General features: G+C 46.5%; 1 protein-coding gene across 5 annotated transcripts in view; it reads right to left on the bottom strand.

Annotated features, from left to right (window-relative positions):
• The window catches only part of LOC105505478 (chromosome unknown open reading frame, human C1orf198), a 29,285-nt gene extending 7,375 nt beyond the window's left edge, over positions 1 to 21,910 (bottom strand). For 2 of the 5 annotated variants that reach the window (XM_011933314.1, XM_011933313.1), the window contains exons 1-2: positions 21,605 to 21,910; positions 9,488 to 9,538 (exon numbers count right to left, since the gene is read on the bottom strand). In XM_011933314.1, coding sequence (XP_011788704.1) covers positions 9,488 to 9,538; positions 21,605 to 21,610 — 57 coding nt within the window. In that variant the 5' untranslated portion in view covers positions 21,611 to 21,910. Of the gene's footprint in view, positions 1 to 9,487; positions 9,539 to 9,697; positions 9,857 to 21,604 lie in introns of those variants that run through there. The other 3 variants (XM_011933316.1, XM_011933315.1, XM_011933317.1) reach the window with 2 other exon arrangements.
• Positions 21,911 to 21,913: the final 3 nt, after the last annotated feature.

Genomic DNA, 21,913 nt, shown 5'->3' with positions numbered 1-21,913 from the left:
CACAATCCTTCTCTCTTCCCATAATCACTACTGCTTTTTGTTATTTCTATGTAACCATTTTTATATATGTGTTTTATGAGGCTGTAGTTCTGTTGGGCATGTGATTTGGGGTATTGCTTTTCCACTTAATCAAAAGCATCATCCATGTTGTTGCATGGTCATTATAACCATTATTTTTAATGGTTGTAAAAATATTTCAGTAGCTGTCACACCACCTACTTAACCATTTTCTTATTATCAGACCATCTGCTATTTCTAGGCCTTATTGTTATAATTAAGGTTACCATAAACATCTTCATGCATATAATCTCTTCCTCATTTTGGGTTAATTTTTTAGACAGATTTCTAGAAGTGAAATATCAAAATACAAACAATTTAAACCTTTCCTTTTTATGGTTTTGGATGCATACTATCAAATCTGCTTTCTAGCGGCTGCCCCAATTTCTAATGCCACCAGATGTACATCACAGTAGCATTTTCAGTCACTGAGTACGATAATTTGAAACTGCCTGTGCTAACTTAAGATACACAACATGGTTCTTCATGCCTTTCATGCACAGTCTTTCACATAATCAATGGTCTGTTCAGTTCTTTAAGTCTCTGCAGACAGCAGCACTCTCCCAGGATTCTCACCAACAGGCAGGGGCGTATTTGTCAGGGCAAGGATGGAAATACTGCTTTTCCTGTGTGAACTGCAGGCCCTGAACATAGACAGCTGCACACGCTCTCTGAGTCTGAGACTTCTAAAAGCCCAGCTTCTGATGGCCAGATGTCTTCCCTCTAGGCTTGGGAGATGAGATCATGAGGCCACGAAGAATTCAACTTTAAAACGCAAGCCTAGGCTGCCCTGAAGCTCAATGTTATAGGAAATAAAATCCAAGGGCCGGGCGCGGTGTATCACGCGCAGGATCACGCCTGTAATCCCAGCACTTTGGGAGGCCGAGGCGGGCAGATCACGAGCTGAGAAGTTTGAGACCAGTCTGACCAACACGGTGAAACCCTGTCTCTACTAAAAATACAAAAATTAGGCGGGCATGGTGATGCACGCCTGTAATCCCAGCCACTCAGGAGGCTGAGGCAGGAGAATCGCTTGAACTCAGAAGGCAGAGGTTGCAGTGAGCCAAGACCGTGCCACTGCACTCCAACCTGGGCGACAGCCATCAAAGCATTGGTTCTTCCAGGAGCTCTGGTTAAAGACAATGTAGATTACTCAGTGTGCCTGATGCGTCAGGAATGTTGTTTCTAAATTATTATTATTTTCATTCTACAAATGAGAAAATGGAGAATTGGAGTGATAATTAAATTTTCCTAGGTCACCAGCCCACTACGAGATCGGCAGCTGGGATTTCAATCTGGATCGCGAGATTCCAAGCCTGAATCCATGGCTGGGCATCCTGCGTTACAAAATAACACCAGGTACGACACCCGTGGAAGCCACCAGGAGCAGTGGACACAGCAGTATTTCTTTATGTATGTGTGTGATCTAATTTGATCTTAAAGGACTGTTTCTGAGTGATGCATTCTGAATACTCTGCGTATTTCCAAATTCCACAACAGGATACAGAAAAACTGTGGGATAGAGATGATGGGTTCTTGAAATAGGCAAATCGCTAAAAATGGCTTGGAAGTGGGGCCCAGCTCAGGGGACAGAGTTGACTTTGATCTGGAAATTGTAGTGTAAGGACAGCACTTAAAACTGAGCACTTCATCAAACCCCAGGCTTTTTTAGGATCAGCAATTTCTCCCATGAGTGTCTTTGCTCAGAAGCCTCTAGAAGGTGAGACAGAACTTCCTGTGTACGTGGAGGGCAGCAGTGGGCAGAGCCAGGGATGCCGGGGGGAGACGCCCATCACAGTGGTTCCTGGGCTGCTTCAGGGGTGCTGGGGGAAGGGAACCAGGCAGCACTTAGCTTGGTGTGACCTCCTCAAACAGAATGACAGAGGTTGCTCCCATCCCTGCTTGGGTAACAGGAGACCCGGAAACCTGGCAACAGCTCTTCAGAGGAGGGTGTCATCTGGCCAGAGGAGAGGGCTTTGCTGGCAGAAGCAGCTACCTAGTTTAGGGGGTCTGGAGGTGACTATGGGGAAGACAAGAACTTAAAGAAGAAAAAAGTTCCAATGCATTTGCTTCTAAGTCTTTTTCCCTATGTATGTGTACGCTGTTCATAATTTTGCAAATAACGTATAACTACAATCTCCTTTAACAAAACAGCCCTGATGATCTCATGAAGGCAGGGAGTAGAAGAAATAGAAACTGCAGGCTGGGAAGGGTGTGTGGGTAGGAAGGGGATGAAGAGAGGTTGGTTAACGAGATAGAAGGAGTAGGCGTTTGCTCTAATGTTCAATAGCAGAGAGGGGTGACTATAGTGAAGTGTGCTGTGTATTTTAAAATAGCTATAAGAGAGGACGTAAAACGCTCCCAACATATAGAAATGATAAATACTCGAAGTGATGGACGCCCCAAATACCCCAACGTAAACATACAGTCTATGATTTCACATGTACCCCATCAATATTTCAAACTACTATATATAAAAAAAAACCCTGCCCTCATCCATCACCCTGCTGGGTGCTAGGCCTCTTCCCCACTGCTTTCCCCAAAGGAAACAGGTGTGTCATCTAGAATTTCTAGACACAAACCTCTTGGGGTAGGGGAAGAATCTTTTCTCCTGTCTAGATCTGACTCTGCTCAGCTCTAAAAACTCCAGGAACTATAATAAAAACAGACTCTAGCAGGGCCAGGTGGGGGCCCAGGGGAGATCAAGCCCATCTCTCAGGAACTGCAGCCCATCCCGCCCAGGGACCTCATTCTGCCCAGGCGGGACCTGTCCTGGTGTCTGTGCACACAGCACCAGGACAGAGCGAAAAGTGCCTCCAAGTTCATTTTCAAAGACACACCGACATGCAGGCCACAGGAAGGCAGAGCCCCTTTTGTCATTTCAAAGTAAGTTTGACTGCTTTTTGCTTCGGTGACTCCACACTGTTGGCCATTCCCCGTCTCTTCCAGTTCAGGGCACGTCCTAGACTTTCCTAGAACAAAAATCCATTTTCTACAGGTGTGGAAAAAGAGCTGGGCTCTTGAGAAAGGAGGTCATGTCAGCCTCTCCCACGGCACTGAGCAACAGGGAGCCAGGGCTGGCGGGAGGACGAGGCTCATGAAGGGGAGGAACCCATGGGCCACGGAACGCCAACTCATGGGCGCTGGCCACAGACAGAAAGCCAGGGTTTGGGGATTCAACTTAGTGGTCTTCTATAGTCTTTGGGACAGGGGAGATAGGAGAGTCCACAAGGAAACCGTCCCTCCTAACAGCAACACTGACAGCCCAGCCTCAATGTCCCAAGTGCCCACGGAGGCTCTGCTGGGCGGACTCCCTCCAGCCAGGCCAGGGCTGGGCGTCAGTCGCCCCATGCGGGGAACTGGGTCTCAGTTGGCCATGTCTGTTCTAAAAACAGAAGGACCACAACTGAGCCCAGTGTCTATTTTTAACATCCCACTCACTGAAGAGGAATGTGTAATATTTCAGTAAAAGACGAGGGCAGGCTGCCAAAACTAACTGTTTGGCTTGGCAGCCTTGGACGGATCTAAATTGTTGAGACAAAGGCTACAGAAGCCTTGTCAGAAAAGATCACCATTTAATGGAGCAAATCCTAATACATTCACCAGCCACTTAACACCTATTCTTGCCACCTCCCCTCCAAAGAGGGAAGAGGAGGAAGATGAGTGGGAGGACACTCAAAACCTTTAGAATCACAAATTCAGTAGAAGTGGCTGCTGGCAGGGACAAACCCAGGGGCCCAAAGAGACGGGGCAATGAACGTAAGCAAACAAACACCCGCCCAGTCAGCCTTTAAGGCAACAAACACCAGCCAGGGAGAACTCAGCGGAGGCCCAACAGAGCATGGGTGCAGAGGTGCCCCAGGGATGTCAAGGTTAAGGGACAAATAACTGTGTCTGCCATTCTGGGCTCATCACCTCACAGGGACGAAGATGCACCAACAAGGAATTCATCAGCACGATCGCTGTGTTTCCTCTATCACAGTGCTTCCTAACGGGAACAAGGAAGAGGGCAACTCTGGAAGCTGCACAGGGGTTAAGAGCCCAGCCCTGGGCTTACGACTGCCTGGTTCACATCCTCACTTTATGCCTTGCTTTCCTCACCTGTAAAGTGGATTGTTGTGAGGATTACATGCTGCAATGCAGGGAGGGTGCTCAGCACACACCCGGCACGTGGTGAGATTCCTGATTGGGACAAGTGTGAAAAGAGGCTTTGTGCTGAGTCTGGAGGGCAGGTGGGGCCTTCTCAGGTGGATGGGGGTCAGGGGACTAAGCAAAACACTGAGGTTCAAGGGAACATGGTCCCTGAGGCGGGCGAGAACAGAGCCTGTGGGATGGCAGTGCAGGGTGAGGGCAGGGCTGAGCGACTGACACATCACCCCACACACATGGAGAGCAGGGAACGGTCGAGAGCAGAGGCCCACAGGGGTCCACTGTTGTCTCAGGAAGGGGTGAGGCACAGCCCAGAGGAAGGGCAGGAGGAAGGGAGGGGACTGCTGGGCAGAGATGGGGGTCTCGGTGAGGAGCGCAGAGACCAAGCTGCGGGTGGGTGGGTGCCACCCCAGGGTGCCCTGCCTCTCAGAAACCTTGTGACTGGAAGTGAGGAGGAACCACCAAGCAGAGTCAGTGAATCCTCTATGTCCAGGAACATCCTCCTGGAAGAGCCCTTCTGTCCCACCAGGGGCAGCAAAGCCCTGCAAGCCACAGACAGACCTGAGCTCCAACTGCTCTTTGTCCACTCGACCTGCCAGGCACCTGACCCCCTGCATCCTGGTGTCCTGACCCACAGCGTGAACAGGGACACCAGCCTCCCAAGGGTGAAAGAATTCAAAGTGCACACACATCCCTATCATGGGCACAGCATGGAGGAAGGGCCTGTGCTCATAAATGTTTATGTGTCTTCCCGAGGAGGGCTCTGGAAGGTTTCCCTACTCTGGGAATGATCTATACTGGCCCCCTGAGATCTTTTAATATCCATCAAATCAAGAAACCGATCCCCAGCCCAACCTACTTACCGTCCTAATAGGCAGCTGGACATCAGGTGAAGGAATGGGGTAGCCAGAAAGGAGAAGCAGATAGACAGCCTGGAGGAGGGGCAAGGCTGGGGACAGGGTCAAAACGCCCAGCCAACCAAGAGCCCAGCCAACCAAGGCTGGGGATGGGGTCCCAAGAGCCCAGCCAACTTTGAGGCAGGGCCTGACCTGCCCCAAAGGCATTTTCTCCTCTGAATTCTCCAGCCCAGGCCACCTGGGGAATGTAAAGAATCCTCTCTCCACTCCCTGCCTCCTCATCCCGTCTGAAGCCTTCTAAGTGCTGAGTTTTTTCCTCTCAAAACAGCAGTAGCATGAGATAGGAATGCAACATTAGGTCCCCACTGGCCCCCTCTCCACCTGCACACCTGCCAAGCTGATAGATGAGTGGAAAAGATGACAATCACGACCACCCCCACCACTTCTGGGACCAGCAGCCCTCCCTTCCATGATGGAAGAAGTCTGGGCAACAGAGGCACTACAGCCAGCATCAGCCTCAGAGGAGGCAACTGAGGCATGGGGGACAGGCTGGAAAATGAGGCAGGCGCACAGCTGCTACAGTGAGGCCACAGTGAGCTCTCCTGATCAAAGCTGCGTTGCATGGGGGCAGCGACCACCGGTCCCAAGCACAACTGCAGTTCATTCTGTGGAAGTGGAACGGTCATGGGCTGGCCAAGAGAAAGGAAGCCTACGGAGGTGCAAAAGTTGGGTGAGAAACCAAAAATTCCTGTGATTCTTAATTCTGCCCATGGCCGTGACCTTGGGTCATGCTTACCCTTGTGTAGGTAGGTTTGTCAGAGGATGGAGAAGTCAAGAGTTGGGCACTCTGCTGGCATCCGTTAAATGCCTATTGAACTGAATAGCCGAAGGAGGGCATGAGGTTACATCTACCCAACATGTGTACAAATATGGGTTAAATGAATGGGGAAAATGACTGGAGTGACTTGGTGGCTATAGCTTTTGTCCTAAGTGAGATTTGCCACCAAACATAGCTGTCCACTCACTGAGCTGTTTTTCGAGCACAGAAGTGGCCTATGCTCAACTCTGGGCCTGCGGCATAATGTCTGACATAAACAGGGTACACAATAAATGTCTACTGGAAAAAAAAAAATCAATGAATGATTTCAGAGACAGAAAATAGATGGTGGCTGCCGCGGGCTAGCGGGAGTGGGGGGAAGTCATTCTCTAGTGGGAACAGAGTTTCAGTTTTGTGAGATGAGTTCTGGAGGTGTGGATTAAGTTGACTTAATCATTCCACGATGTGTACACATATCAAAACATCCTGTTATACATCATAAATATATATAATTTTTCATTTGTCAATTAAAAATAATAATTTTAGAAAAGAGTTCTCAAGACGGATGATGATGTTTGCACAGAAATGTGAATGTACTTAATGCCACCAGACTATACATTTAAACATGATTAAGATGGGAAATTTTATGTTGTGTGTATTTTGCCAAAATTAAAAATAAAACTTAAAAAAAATCGATGAGTGATTAATTAAAAATGGAAAGAAATAACCAAGGTTAAGCATGGAATGAATGACATGGCTACTAGGGCATGGAATCTTAGATTTAAAATGGGTGCAAACTTACTGCAGCTCTTCTATCAAGAGGTGCAATCTCTTCCTTCACACATTGAATCTGGCCTGGCTTGTGCCTTGATTTGACCAGCAGAACAGAGGAGAAGTGATACTATGCAATTACCCAGCCTAAGCTTCAAAAAGAGTCCTCGTACACTTCCGTTCCTGCACACCAATCTCTCCACCTCTGTGTGAAGAAGTCCAGGCTGGCTGCTGGAGACATGTGGTCCAGCTAACACCCAGCACCAACCAGACACATGAGCAAGGTTCTCAGAGCATCGAGTTCCCATCAGGAGATCAGATGACACATGAGTGATCCCAGGCAAGGCCGACAGAAGAACAGTCCAGCTGAGCCCTGCTCCAACCACTGACCCACACAATCATGAGCACATAAAATGCTGCTTCAAGCCATTAAGTTTGTTATGCATCTATAGAGAACTGGTAGAGTTAGGAAGGCATCAATTGAGAGGTAACAAGAAATGGGGTCCAAGTCTCCCTCCATTCCTGCAATTGGAGATTGAGGGGTCCTACCTTCACTAAAGCCACCTCCTGTTTGTGGCTCTGCAATGAGGATCTTATAAGCCTTGAAGTCTTAAGAAGAGTTTGGCAAATCTCTTCAAGCAGGGTGGCAGGGCACTCCAGGGTTAAGACTAAAGAGGAATGAGTGATGGGCTTTCTAAAACTTGGCACTGTCTAGTGAAGAAGGAAGAAGGGACAGCTCCCTTGCTCTCCGAGATACCCTCTGTTTTGCCCCTAGACATTTCTAATAGCAAACTATAGTAAGTCTGACCTCAAGAGATCAAACAGGAAGGTGAGGACACAGAGTAAGCCCAACAGTTTGTGAAACAAACTGGAACTCTCATCTAACAGGAACATGAAATGAAACTGCAAACTCTGAGCAATGAAAACTACACTTTACTAAAAGGATGCAAGTTATGATAGGTGACACATGTTAACCGGATTTAGCAAGCTTCCTCAATGTACACTGGTTCCTAAGGGACCAGATATGCTGGCATCTGTGGACAATGAGTCTCTCAGCACAAGTGTGATCCAAGTGGACTGTACTTGCTCTTTCTGTTCTCGAGAACTTCTCCAGGCACCTGTTTCCCACTCTGGCCCCAGCAGCTGTGTCTGTATCAGTGGCCACTTCAGGAGCTGCACTACCTTGTCCCAGAATGTCTTTTATGCCAAGTTAATAAAAGATGAAATGTCCTATCCCACAAATAGCTGATTCGGGAACATTTAACAAGGTAAATTCTTAAGAGAATAGATATTCTTATGGGGAACATGATGAGCTTAGGTCTTAGGACACTTTAACTATTTTTTACTTTCCTCTGCCTTTATCACTGTGATGTCATCAACTACAGACCCAGTCCAGGAAAATCTGCACTGCTTTCTGGGCCACCACACCCAAGGTTGCTCATTTCCAACACACAGAGAATCTATCTGGCTATTACCACTAGATATCATCTATAGGATTAGTGTTTCTCACAATTACCCATTTTGGGAGCCCATAGAAAAGGAATATTGAGGGCCCCGGCTGAGAATCCATGTAATGATGCACTTTTTACCCACCTATGACTTCCTTTGCAATGTCAGTAGACACAGGATCCAGCGTTGGATTTAGGAGCTATTCCAATTGCAGGTGGCTCCTTAACATCTTGTGCTCTCTCCCAAGACAATGCTGGTCACCCCTGCAACCAGTACTCAGATTCCTAGGGAGACTAAATTAATGCCACGTCTTTCCCAAAATCACCTCTTAACTCTAACAATCATCTCAACTGTCCCACGCTCCCATGCCCTGAGGCCAGCTCGCTTCACCCAGGGCAACTGGCAATAGCTTACTAAATACTGTCTGTGTACCAAGAACAGTGCCAGAGGTCCTTGTCCATCTGAACCCTTGGGCAACATCTCATTTTAAGACACAGTTGCTTACATAAGGGCCTCTCAGGGTCCTTCACTTGGGCCCACCCTGCTCATAGGCCTCCTGGTGGGATGAGGGCTCTGATCAGCAACGATGTGGACAAGTGAAAAACCACAAAACCAGTGCCTTGAAGTTTCAGCATTTAAAAACCCTGATCTGCCCAGGAGTCCAAGCCCTATTCCAGGCTCACCGCTGTCTCTGTCTGTCACACACTCTCATGACGTAAAGAACCCTCCAACACACACCACCAAATTGTTCTAGAATTCAGAAAATCTTGGTCTTTTATTTCTGTTCCTTGGGTTAAAGACACCTGCCTTTTAGTCATTTTGCTTATGAATGTACTTCTACTGGGGCAACTTAGGAGAGGGGAAAATGAATTAACATCAGTGAAGCTTGATGCTCTTAAGCAGCTCTGGCAATGATGATAATGATGAAGAAGATGAATGGCTGGGAGACAGAATAGTGATCCAAGTTGGGATGAATTAGCTAAATGCATGTCTATGTCTATCAACCGGCTCGTCACCTGCCATTTGCTCAAAACTCTGTCTTATGGGCATCTCTCACCAAGGTGCTAAGTGCGGGGACTAGAGGTATGAGCAGAGAAAGGGCCCCCAAGAGGGCTGGCCCCCTTAATCAATGGGCATCGTGGGGCCTCATTGGACCCTGGCTGAAAGCACTACTACTTTGAACTCTATCACCACACCACACACAATAGTTTCCTAGTTCCTCACCATGCTCCTCCCATCCCCTCCTTTTCTACCAACAATGGGCACGTCCCCTGCAGCCTGGCAGTCAGGGGGCTGTCTTCTGAGTCCATCAAATGCTGAAAGAAAAATATACAACTATTCAATTCTTTTTAAAAGAACAAATAGATCTAAATTTAATCCAACTTACCCTTGTTTCCCAGGAGAAAGGGGCAGAGTGCTCATCTTGCCAAGTTAGATCCTGAAATAAAAATTCAAGAATAAATCTGAAATCCAAACCTAGACATATCCCATGCAAACATCCACCCAGCACCACGAGGGAACCAAAACTTAGGAAGAATCCCAACTGCTGGCTCTAAACGAGCCTGATGCTTTGACACTCTCAATACAACGTGCTGACCATCTTGGCCAGATTGCTCCCTCACCTTTCCCCCTGAGGCTGCCAGACACTCCCCTCCCCAGCCAAACAGACAACAGGGAATGCCGGTGAGGCCCCCCAATGGACTCAGACAGATGAGCTGAGTAGGAGTGGATGAGGGCTTGATTGTCTCAGCAGAATCAGGCACAGACTCAGCCCTGGACAATGATTAGCTGTGTGGCCATGGGAAGATGACTTAGCCTTTTTGGGCCTCAGTTTTCTCATTTGTAAAAGCAGAATGATACTTCCCTTGCAGGGCTGTTATAAGGATTAAATGAGGTAATCTGGGAAAATAATGCCAGGCCATAATCTGCCAGTCAATGCCAACACAGGAGCTCCCCTCCTCCCCAACAGGCCTACCGGAGAGCTCAAGGGCATGGATCAGCAGAATCAATGAAGAAAAATGCCAATGTAATCCATGTGACTAATTATAACAAGAACTCTGAAATCACGCCCCACCCCCACCAAACAGAGCAGGACAGAAAGAGCCCTATAGAACAAGCACTAGGAATTTGACCTTGGATCCAGTATGTTTTGTTCACTGGCCTGCACAAATAACTTGGAGAAGTCACCTTTCCTTAGGTCCCACCCTCTGCCTGCAGTTATTCCTGTGCTAGCAAATGTCTCATCTGTGTCCAGCTTCAATTGGGTAACTTTTGTTTGTTTGTTTGTTTGTTTGTTCTAAAAGATGGGGTCTCAGTATGTTGGCCAGGCTGGACGCAAACTCCTGGGCTCAAGCGATGCTCCTGCCTTGGTGTCCAGAGCAGCTGGGACTACAGGTGTGCACCATGTCTGACTGCTTCTACTGGGAACTATTTTCAGATGAAAAATCAGGACACACTGGGTGATACAGGCGAAAATGGGATAAAATATTTTAAACTGAGATCATATCCTTATCTCCCCAAAACTCCAGGTGATTTATGTCCTTCCCTAAGTATCCCTGGATAACCGTTTTCTTCCCACCCAGAGGTACACTGACCCTGCGCCCCTAAGTCAAGTGGTCTGGCTTCCCTCTCATCTATAGTTCTGCCCACAGACCCTCTTCTTTCAGCTTCTGACAGAGCCTCTGCCACCCCAGCTTAGCCTCAGACACTGGGGGCAAATGCCAGGGCCCACGCAGGGGGAGTGCCTCACTAACATATAAGTGTATACGTTCAGCCTTCCAGACCCTGAGCCCGCGTTCTCTGTGCAGACACCTCCTAACATGAACGGCCCATGTGAGGTCAGTCTTTGAACTCGAATAACGAAGGCAGGCCAGGGTCTGGGCAGCTGAAGGCCTATCCCAAGAAGTAGGGATGGGGAAGGAAGTGTGTGATGACTCCCCAGCACAGCCCAAGCATGGCCAATCCTAGATGACAAGGGTGACACAGCAGGGCCTTTGTCCCCTCCTCTATCCCCAGTGCCTGGAAGACTCAGCGACTGCCCGTAGCGGATGCTCACTTACTCTTTGAGAACATGTGAATAAACAAACTGCACAAGCCCAGATCCTTTCACAGGTTGATTTTCCCCCACAATCTCCCCCTCCCAACACTCACACTGCCCCAAGACTTCCCGATGTGGGGGCACAGGCTCCTTACAGCTCTTGGCCCCAGGAGGAAGAGCCAACCATCGACAGGGTCGAGATCCAGTTCTGTGTCCTGATGGCTGTGCTGTGTGCCTTGGTTCTGTGCAGTAGGGACTGGTACATTTGTGGCACAAATACTTCACATATACTGGGGGTAAAGAGCAAGGAAAACCCAGAGAGGAGACGGTTGAAAGGCCAGAATTAGGTCTTTATTTTCCCAGGAGTGCATATAAAAGGACTAAACACATTTATATCAGGAAAAAAACACCACTAACAAAGATACTAGTTATAAATATTAAGAATTACAAAAGTCAGGGGAAAGCCTTACAAACTGGGTCAAGCTGCATTAAAGTGTATCAAACAGTCAGTTCTGAGAACCATGTAGTGTGTGCAACTGATGACCATGTGCACAGTAAGAAGACCCCCATCCTCAAAGTGTTACAGTCAATCTCCTGTAATGGTATTTGTGTATGATCCTGACTTCTGAACTGGTTGGTATGCACTGCCTCATGGCTGTCAAGCAAAACCTTTAAAAATGAGAGGAACCTAATTTTGTTTGGAATTTCAGTTAAACTCAAGTTACTTCCCAATGCACAAACTTCGTTCCTCCAAAAATGGAAATGGATGCCTGAAGGAATGTGAGTTACCAAGGCTTTGCGATTAGATGTCTCCTAGCAGAGGCGGAGGGCCAGCCTTCAGCTGTAGGGGGCTCCTGGTCCATGTCTCTGTGTGTATGCTAGGGGTACAGTTAAACTAAATAACCAAAGTCCCTAAAATCCTCAGAACCCTCTGAGTTCCTTTTAGAAGTAATCAAACCAAGAAGGGCTTTGTTTTCACATGGGAAAAATAAAAGAGGCTGATGGAATAAGTATCATTTATTCTAGTTAATCATTCATTAACTCTTCGTGAATAAATGATCTCTGCACAAGCCTGGATATTTTCACAGGTTGACTTTCCTCCCCAGCCTCCACACCCCACGCTCACACTCCCCCTAAGACTTCACTGGCTCTTCACAGCTCTTAGTCCCACAAGGAACAGCCAGCCATCCACAGGGTAGAGCAGAGACCCGGCTTTGGATCTTTGGAAGAAGGTAAATGGAAATCAACTGGCAAAGGTGCTCCTTCCATCCAGAAAAGGACAGGCCGCTGGCCACCCAAATGGAAAGATGAAGTGTATGAACACCTGCGGGGCAGGCAGAGGGCAGGAACGCTGGCCAGGGCGGGGCATGATGTAGCTGGACTCCCCTGTTACTCGAGATGATTCTAAATATTAATTACATACCTTGAGTCCCTTTGAAATCTGCAAAGATTAAAATAATACGGCTTTTGGCTTTGGAAGGTGGCTCAGTATACAAGACTCTGAGGAACAAAGACTTAGCCCAGAGCTTGGGGACAGCCAACTCTCTAGTGACTGCAACCCATATTAGCTGAAATTCCAAGGGGGCCACAGGGGTAGAAAGGGTCACACTGTGATTTCTCCCCAACTTAGTGTCGAGTCAATAGTCTTTTGTTTGCTCCAGCAAGAAATGAAGTCAAGGGGCAGATTCCTTGGGTTTCTGTAATTCTGAGCTCATAAAAAACAATAAAGTGCTTAACAAAAATAAACATGCCAAACAAAAATGTGATGGAAGCTCTGATGTCAGCCTTCGACTGCACGCTCTAGCCACAAAAAGCACTGGTGGCAAGAACAGGCTCCCTAGGGTGCTGGATGCAAATGGGATCAGAATTGCAAAGTGGTGGCACCCACTCACACGCATACAATGCTATCCTTTCTTCCACTCCCATGGTGACCAGCAGGCAACCAAAATGAGGCCAGGCACATGCTTTTGGACCAATCACATAGGCTTTTTCTAGGACTGCCTGGAAGGCTTTCCCACCCCCCTCTCTGGCGCCTAGGATCTGAAATCATCTAAGTGCCAAAACACATGTTACTTAGGCCACCCGACAAGAGAGTGGGCTTCATTGTGGGCCAGGACTTATCCTCAGAGTCAAATTCCGTAAGAGGCATCCATACCAAAGGCAGCACTGAATCTCTCCAGAAACAATGTCTTCGCTGGAGTGCAGGGCAGAAAGATGCCTCCGATCACCAAATCCCAGAGGAGAAAGCCAAAAAGCAGAGGGGAAGCTATAGAAAGCCACCAGAAACACAGAGCACTTGGCAATTATCAGAGGCCGGCACCACATGTAAAAGGCTCTGCCGGTCCCCACGCAGCTCCAAGAACTCTGGGATAAACACACACACAAACAATCTTTTCCCCTAACATCCCAGAGACCTTGAGTATTTACTCTTCTCTGGGTAATGTTCATCCAATTCAGTGTGTACCTCCTAAACCCTAAATGAAACAGAATTTAAAAAATAATAATAAAGCACGTATTTTTTTTCCATAGTGCTGGAATACATGTTTGAATCATATTGCCAGCATTTACTTCTTTGCTTGTTGATAAAAAATGGATACTGGAGGGCTTAACAACTCTATGGTTCCTAGACACTTTTATTTTTGGAGGCTGCAAGGCCGCAAGCAGAGGTGTGTTGGAGCAGGCTTGCACCAACTAACGAGAGCTGATTGTAAAATTTTGAGGAATTTCTTGAACCTGTTGTTAAATACCTTGTTTAACTGCGTGATTTAAAAGGTGAATTATATAAGCTTGCAATTAAATCCATTGTATTAAAAATAAAGGTAATATACCTCACACCCACAAGGATGGCTACTATCAAAAAGCAGAAAGTAGCAAATATTGGTGAGGATGTGGAGGCACTGGAACCCTTGTGCACTTTTGGTGGGAATGTAAATGAAGCAGCCATTATATAAAACACTTCGGCAGTTCCTCAAAAAATTACACATACAATTACCATTTGTTCCAGCAATTTCATTCCTAGGTATACACCCAAAAGAACTGGAAGCACGGGCTCAGAGATCCTTATACCCCAATGTTTATAACTGCGCCATTCACAATAACCAAAAGATGAAAGCAACCAGGTATCTGCTGACAGATGAATGCATAAACAAAATGTGGTTTATCCATACAATGGAATATTATTCAGTCTTATTAAAAAGGAAAGAAATTCTGATACAGGCTTCGACATGGATGAACCTTGAAGACATTATGCTTAGTGAACTAAGCCAGACACAAGGACAAAAAATCGTATGATTCCACTTATATAAGGTACCTAGAGTAGGCAAAATCATAGAGACAGAAAGTAGAACAGAGGTTATCAGGGACTGAGGCCAGGAAATGGGGAGTTATTGTTTAATATATACAGAGTTTAATTCTTTAAAGGATATAATTTCACTTCAAAAAATACACGAGTTCTGGAAATGGATGGTGATGATGATTACACAACATTGTGACTGTACTAAATGCCTCGGACTATACACAGAAAAGTGGTTAAAATGGTAAATTTTGTTATACGTATTTTACCACAATAAAAAGTCGTGGAAAGACACGGAGGAACCTCAAATGAATATTATTAAGTGGAAGAAGCCAATCTAAAGAGGTTACATATTGTATGATTCCAGCTATATGATATTCTGGAAAAGGCAAAACTACAGAGACAGTAAAAAGATCAGTGGCTGCCAGAGCCTGGGGGGCGGGAGGCATGAGCAGGTGACGCACAGAGGATTTCTGTTAAGGCAGTGGCTCCCCTCTGTACTATACCATCATGGTGTACACCTCCAAGAGCGACCCCTAGTGTAAACCAGAGACTTCGCATGACAATGATGAAAACAATGCAGGTTCATTGATTGCAATCAACGCACCACTCTGGTTTAGGATGTCGATGGTGGGGAAGGCTGCATGCATATGCATGTCTGTGTGTACATTTTGGGAAAGGTCTGTGTGGGAACCCTCTGTACTTTCTGTTCAATTTTGCTGGAACCTAAAACTACTCTAAAAACTGAATGTTTTTTTAAAGTGTGCCCCCCCCACCAAAAAAAAAGTAACAAACACTAGAAACTCAACATTTCAATACAGTTGCTATTATCCATGGTTTTGAGGTTATTTGCATCCATTGTATGTGTAAGGTGGAAATACCACATAGCGTGGTGTCCAGTTGTGCATCCCGTTAGTCACGCCGAGAGCATGGAACAGGTCACAGTGGAGTATCTGGTTATGGCAACTGGCAAATGCTAGAAGTCAGGGCTAGTCCGCCTCACTCCCCCAGAGCCGGCTGTTAAATATTTACCAGCACACCACAGGCTACAATCCTAACAAACATCCTGATATTCATCACATTCTGCAAGTGTTTCTTTCTGGTGTGTGGATGGATAGCGCCTGCAGAGGGCGCTGTTCAGCATGGGGGCTCCCTTAGCGCCTCCACAAGCTGTTCCGGGAAAAGCAGCTGGGCGGGGAGTGAGGCTTTCTGGGGTGATTCTAAAACAGCATCAAGATCTGGAAACGCGACAACACACACATTGACGCCAGAAATGGTCGTCTGCCTGAAGTTCATAAATAAGGAGAGTTTCTGCTTGACACCTGTGGCATCTTGGCTTGAAGGTAAGAAATGTAAACTTAGAAATTCTATAAGCTAGAGAAATAAGATTTAGATAGCAGAGCATGTGAGCAGGACAGAAAGTCCCATAGGTTGCAGAGTGTGTCACCCTGTAGTGATGCCAGGTGGCCTGGGTATCTTGGCTCATCCCGGGTGGAACACATTGTTCCTGGTGAGCTGTGTCGTGCCCATTACTCCCTCAGAGATGCCAGAGCCTGTCCTGTGGATCAACTGTAAGGCTTAATTACCAAGTGACAACACTGATTGTTGTCACTGATAATGACAGCACCCTGGACATGTTGACCAACTGAGAGCCTCCCAACCGCAGCTCCATGCACAAATTCAACAGTGCTTCTGCTGTAGTTATTTCTATATTTATTTCTCCACAAATAAATATGTTACAGGAGTGAGATAATCACACTCCTTGGTATTTACCCAGATGAACTGAAGACTTAGGTCCACACAAAAAACCTCCACACAGATGTTTTACTCATAATTGCCAAAACTTAGAAGCAACCAACATGTGTTTCAGTTATTGGATAAGTAAACTGTGATACATCCAGACAATGGAACATTATTTAGCAAGAAAAAGAAATGAGCTACCAAGTCATAGAAAGACATGGAAGAACCTTAAATGAGTATCACTAAGTAAAAGAAGCCAATCTCAAAAGGCTGCATACTGTATGAATCCAATCACATTACATTCTGGAAAAGGCAAAACCATGGAGACAGTTAAAACATCGTTGGCTGCCAGGGGTTGGGGGGAGGGAAGGATAAATAAGTGGAACACAGAGAATTTTTAGGGCAGTGAAACTCCCCTGTGTGATATTACAGTGGTGGGTACATGTCATTATTCATTTGTCAAGATCCATACAGTGGACAACCCAAGAGTGAACCCCAAACTATGGACTTTGGGTGGTAACGATGTGTCAATGTACATTCATCAGCTGTCACAAATGCACCACTGTGGCATGGATGCTGACAATGGAGGAGCCAGAGAAGTAATGAGAGCTTTGTACTTTCTGCTCAATTTTGCTGTGAATCTAAAACTGCTCTTAAAAATTAAGTCTATTTAAAAAGAGGAGAGTACGGAAGAATGATTAAAATATGTTCTTTTTTTACCAACTGCTTATTTTTAGGAAGTATTGTTTACATATTTATGGAATCCATGCTTTTCCCTTTGACTTGTAATATTTTTAACTCTGCTGAGATAAGGGGGTTTCCTTAACTGGAAATACAACACTGCAGTTCCAAAGACAGAAAAACAGTCCTGATTTCACCACTGGGCATGTTTTCCGCCATGAACACGAATCCAGAAACTCAGTCCTCCATAGATTACAGCAAAACAAAAACTCAGTGCGAGCATGGTAATGGAAACAGGATACAGAGTAGGTGGAGGAAATTCTAAAGAAATGAGCAAACTGTGACAGGAAGTCTAAACAAATGGTCTCATCTTCCTTCCTTCCTTCATTCATTCATTCATTCATTCAGAAGAAGAAATAGATATTTTCTCTAGTACTATGGGAATCCCTTGCTTAGAGTGTAGAAGTGACTCTTACCAATTAAAAGATGACTCCACACCTGTCGCCATTGTTCCTGCCCTCCCTCCCCGCATGTCAGTGACCAAGTCACTTCATTTCTTTGCTAAACCTGTTCCCTGGCTGCCACTGGGCCACCCTCCCACAAGAGCTAGCAGGCAGAGGTGCCTGGGAAGGAGAGGTCTTAGCTCCCGGGGAACCAGGCCAGGTGCTACTTGGGGCAGAAAACCCACAACATGAAAGGGAAGCTCACACAGAACAGGCCCAACCGCCCTCTCCTCTCAGCCCGTGGAACTGGATTTGAAGCAGAGTCATCTCACCTCCTGCCCAGGGCCCCAGGTAGAGGGACTCAGAAAACCCTGCCATCCTTTCTAAAACATCCACGGATACAGCAGGCAAAAGGTAGGAATCATAAATCAAACATTCCACCTTCCTTAAAAAATGAGTCCAAAATGCTGAGAAAGCAACTCCCTAATTTTCTTTTTCTTTCTTTCTTCCTTTCTTTCTTTTTTCTTTTTTCTTAATGTCAGATTTCAAAACGAAAAGGCCAGTCTACTAAAGGCAAAGAGGATGAGGAGACACAGCAGCCAAACTCAAATCTAACAAAGATGTAATGCTCAAGGAAAGTTCTGAAGCGATTGATTCTACCAGCTATTTTATAACGCTGCCTCTGCCTGGTTTGAAACTTTTAACATTAATGTACAGGTAAAAACTTTTATAATAAATTAGTTTATTTTAGAAAGCAAACCCCTAGGCTGGCCAGCACACAGGCCCCTAGGTTTGCAGAAAAGTCTTTTGCAGATAGCCCTAACCACACAGAGCGGGTGCAGCAGCTCAGCAGTTTGCTAAACACAGGTACCCATAGCCGCAGCACCTGTGGAGTCCTCTAGCCTAAGGACTAAGAGGCCACAGGCAATGCAGGAGATACAGGGAGGCAAAAACAGCTTCAGAAAAGGAAGCTAAGGCCAAGAGGAGTAAGAGAGCAACAGCAAGTCCCCAGGTTCCTGTAGGAGGAGCAGACATGAAGGCGCTGGAAGGACATGGCAGTGGATCATGCCAAGCTGTTGAAGAGGGGACAGAGCTGTCTGGCTCCAGGGTCTAAAAATCCATGTTCCACAACATGTGAAACCCCAATTAGGGATATTGAAACACCCTTCCTGCCCAGCTCCACCGTATGGAGAGATGGAAGAGGCAGGTAGGTCCACGCAAACAAGATGCACCAGCTGCCCAAAGCTCCCCAGTCATCTGCTTAGGGCCCATCTGGAGTCAAGAATGTCTCACAGAATGTGGAACCCTGTAATTCTCACCATGTACTCACATCTCGCTAGATCAGTGACAAGGAGATTGGGAGCAGGAGCAGGGAGCAACAGATTCTTAACAATTCAGAGGTGTGTGGGGTTTTCTCCTTTGGGATAACAGGAAACAGCAGAAGCAGACAGGGTGATCCTTCTAAAATGAAAAACTTTCCCCTCCAAAGTAAGCCATTCCTGAAACCCTACTGCTGGAGGAAGAACGCAGCAATCAAGCAGCGCGGGTGAAAGACTGTCAAAAGCATCCATTTGCAAACCTGCCTTAATGTTCTTACCAAAATACTGGACCCAAAGTGCATGTCCCCAATGTCTGTGCCTGCTCCAAGCCAGGCCAGCGGGTTTGAAACTCTGTGAGCCATTGGTTCTGCCACCAGACTTCACAGAGGGGCAAACTACCCCTTAAGAGAGGCGACACCTTGCTGATGATGGCATGGTCAGGACAAGAATGCAGGACTTGGGGCTCTGCAGGCTTCTCTCCTTTTGCTGGTTGAGACACGTTCTTCCAGCAGCAGCTCCAGATTTTCCACAAAAGGGGGTTGGGTGGCTGTGGGAAGGGGTTAGGGCCTAGGTTGAAGCTATACTTCCGTGCTTTTTTACTGAGATCATATGTTCACATGGGGGGATTTTTAAAGGAGTTGGTAAAGATTATGGGAGGATGAAGTACCCTAAGCTAGAATGCCTTGTCTGTAATACAACAGGCTTTGAGAAATATTTGCTCAGCTGATTTCCAAGGAAGCAAGAACCTAAAGACTCATAGGGCCCTTCATGGCTTCAGTACTCAAAGGCAGCAGCCTCCTTCCCTGAGGAGAACCAGGTTAAGTCATCAAGGCAAGGGGCCATCTGGGCCTCAGGCCAGAGGATGACGATGAAAACACACACAGACGCCACACCTGTCAGATGCGCAGGCAACTTCAGTGAGTGAACTGAGCCCCTGACCACATTCAAAACCATGAAGATCTGTGGTCAGCATCATACAATCAATTTCTATTTGTTCCTGCAATACACAAGAAATGTCTAGAAGATGGTCACCACATTTGGAGGCTATATTTACATGCTCTGACTTAAAATGTTGCTACGTGAGATACAAAAACACTACTGGCAATGGGGGAGAGGACACCATTCAAAGAAATAGTGTCCTTCAGGGCAGCAGAAAGGGCTGCGGAGGCCCCACGACCACATCAGAAGACTGATCAAGTGGGAAGGGACACAGGGCCCCACTTTATCTAGTTTACAGTCCTTTAAGACAAACTTGGGGTCACCTATTTGGGGGGTACCTCTGTTCCGCAGCCTACCCTGTCCTTATCCATCATCCCTGTGCCTAGGAGCTGGCCCTCCTCCATGAATGATCTCGTGGGGACAACAATGAGACAACTGACTCCACTTTGGTGCCAACCTCTGGCCCAGTCCAGGGGAATTTAAATTCCCCACTGCTATTAACCTACACAGCCACTGCAGGCAAAAACGTACCCTGGGCCATGTTCCTATGCACCTCTGTTAAAATACAGGGTCTATCTGCCCCTCTGCCGTCTGAGCTGAGGCTGGTCAGAAGCATTTCAGAACATGCTCTCAGGTGGTTTTGCAAAGCTGAGATTCAACTCTCCTGAGTTGCTCTTGGAAGGACATGCAGGCACCACAGCACAGTACAGTCCCACTTGCTTTGAAATCACATTGAGTTTACAAATTAAGAAACAGCTCAGTCTGGCACCAGATAAGGAATGAGAATAAAAAATTAACTTGGCCATATTCTTCCTCGTCAGTGATACTGGGCTCTTCTACGACAAGGGTTTTTTGATCATGAGTAGGCGTATAGATGTTCTTAGCTGGACACCAAGCTAAGGGAAAATGACAGTCACTCTCCAACATTTGTAAGTACTTAGAAGTTTACTTCCTCTCATATTTATTCGTGACTCTTCCAAAGGAGTGCTGCCTGCTTTTTCATCCCCCAAATCTGGGCACAAACACTGCACACATATCTTTATAAATACGCATATTTTCCCACTGAAAATGTTTCGGCTCTAGGAATACATTTTAAAACCTATATTTTCCCCTCCCCAGTTTACCACACCCTGTTTTTCCTGGCAAAGCCATCAGAATTTGAAGTCCAGTCGAGAATTTCCTTTTGATTCCATCAGAATAGAGCAACACTGGCAGCATCCTTCAGTCATTTCACGTTTCCCTCACATTAAAGTGGGTTTATGACCACGAACACTTCGTATTAATAAATGTCTCAGCACACCCAAGCCTGAAAATCTGATCTAAACCTCCCTAACTTGAATTCCATCCATAATCCACAACTTCCTCAGAAAAAAAACTCTCCCAGCTTCTCTCCCCTCTAGCCCAAGAAATAGCCTTAACAGCAAGCGATTTCATTCTCATACTTTTTGCTCTGCTTGACTTTGCTCCTCATGGCAAAAGTTGAATTTGAAAGGCCAAAGAGCCACAGTGCAAATTTTAAGGGCACCAAACAAGCTTCGGTTAAACACATTTCTGAGAAAAAGAAGACCAAGTTTCTGAACCCCACAGACGATTCAGGCCTTTGTGTCTAAGTGTGGGTCATCCCTGAGCTTTTTCTGGAACAGATTGAGCGTTTCTACTGCCCCTCTAGCAGTCTGGACAGTGCCTAGATCTGAGACCTAAACATGCCCTGTTATGTGGCCAAGACTTACTGGAGCTCATTTAAGCTTATCATCCCTTAGTTTTTTGGTGGAAAACAGGGTCACCATGCTCACCCCTAAAACATACCCTGGACGTCGTGCTCACTTGGAAAACATCTTAGGGTGATGGATGGGTTTCCCTCTTTATCTTGGAAGACACCTTTTCTTTCCTGTTACCTGGCTTGGCAATTTTACTTTCCCCATACATCTCATCACAAGTATTCATGTTAGTATATATCATATGCTGAGTGCCTTCACGGGCAGGCACGGGGTGGGCGTTATTATCCCTGTTTTACACAGTGGAAACTGAGGCTCTAAGAAGTTAATTCACCCACCGCCATACAGGTAGTAAGTAGCAGAGCTGGATTAAAACCCAGGCTTGTCTGGTTTAAAACTGCTTGTTGTTTGCACTTTGGTCAGCCTCGCTTACGACAGCTCCGGGAGAAGTCTCTGGAGTCCGCGCGAGGCGGCGGATCAGGTCTAGATGGAGGTTCTTTAACGACCCACCTCTTAACCAACTCCCCTAGCGGAACTCCCATTCCCTGACCTTCGGCTCTGGGGCTCCCCTCCCACCCACTGCCATTCCTGCCTTTTCCTTTCCAGCCCCTACCAGCTGGGGCGGCCTCACGCCGGCATGTGCCCCC

Source organism: Colobus angolensis, unplaced genomic scaffold, assembly GCF_000951035.1.
Source record: "Colobus angolensis palliatus isolate OR3802 unplaced genomic scaffold, Cang.pa_1.0 Scaffold126, whole genome shotgun sequence".
In the NCBI taxonomy this organism is placed as follows: Eukaryota; Metazoa; Chordata; class Mammalia; order Primates; family Cercopithecidae; genus Colobus; species Colobus angolensis.
The sequence above is the reverse complement of the archived record's forward strand: the minus strand, read 5'-3'. Positions and strand labels throughout refer to the sequence as shown.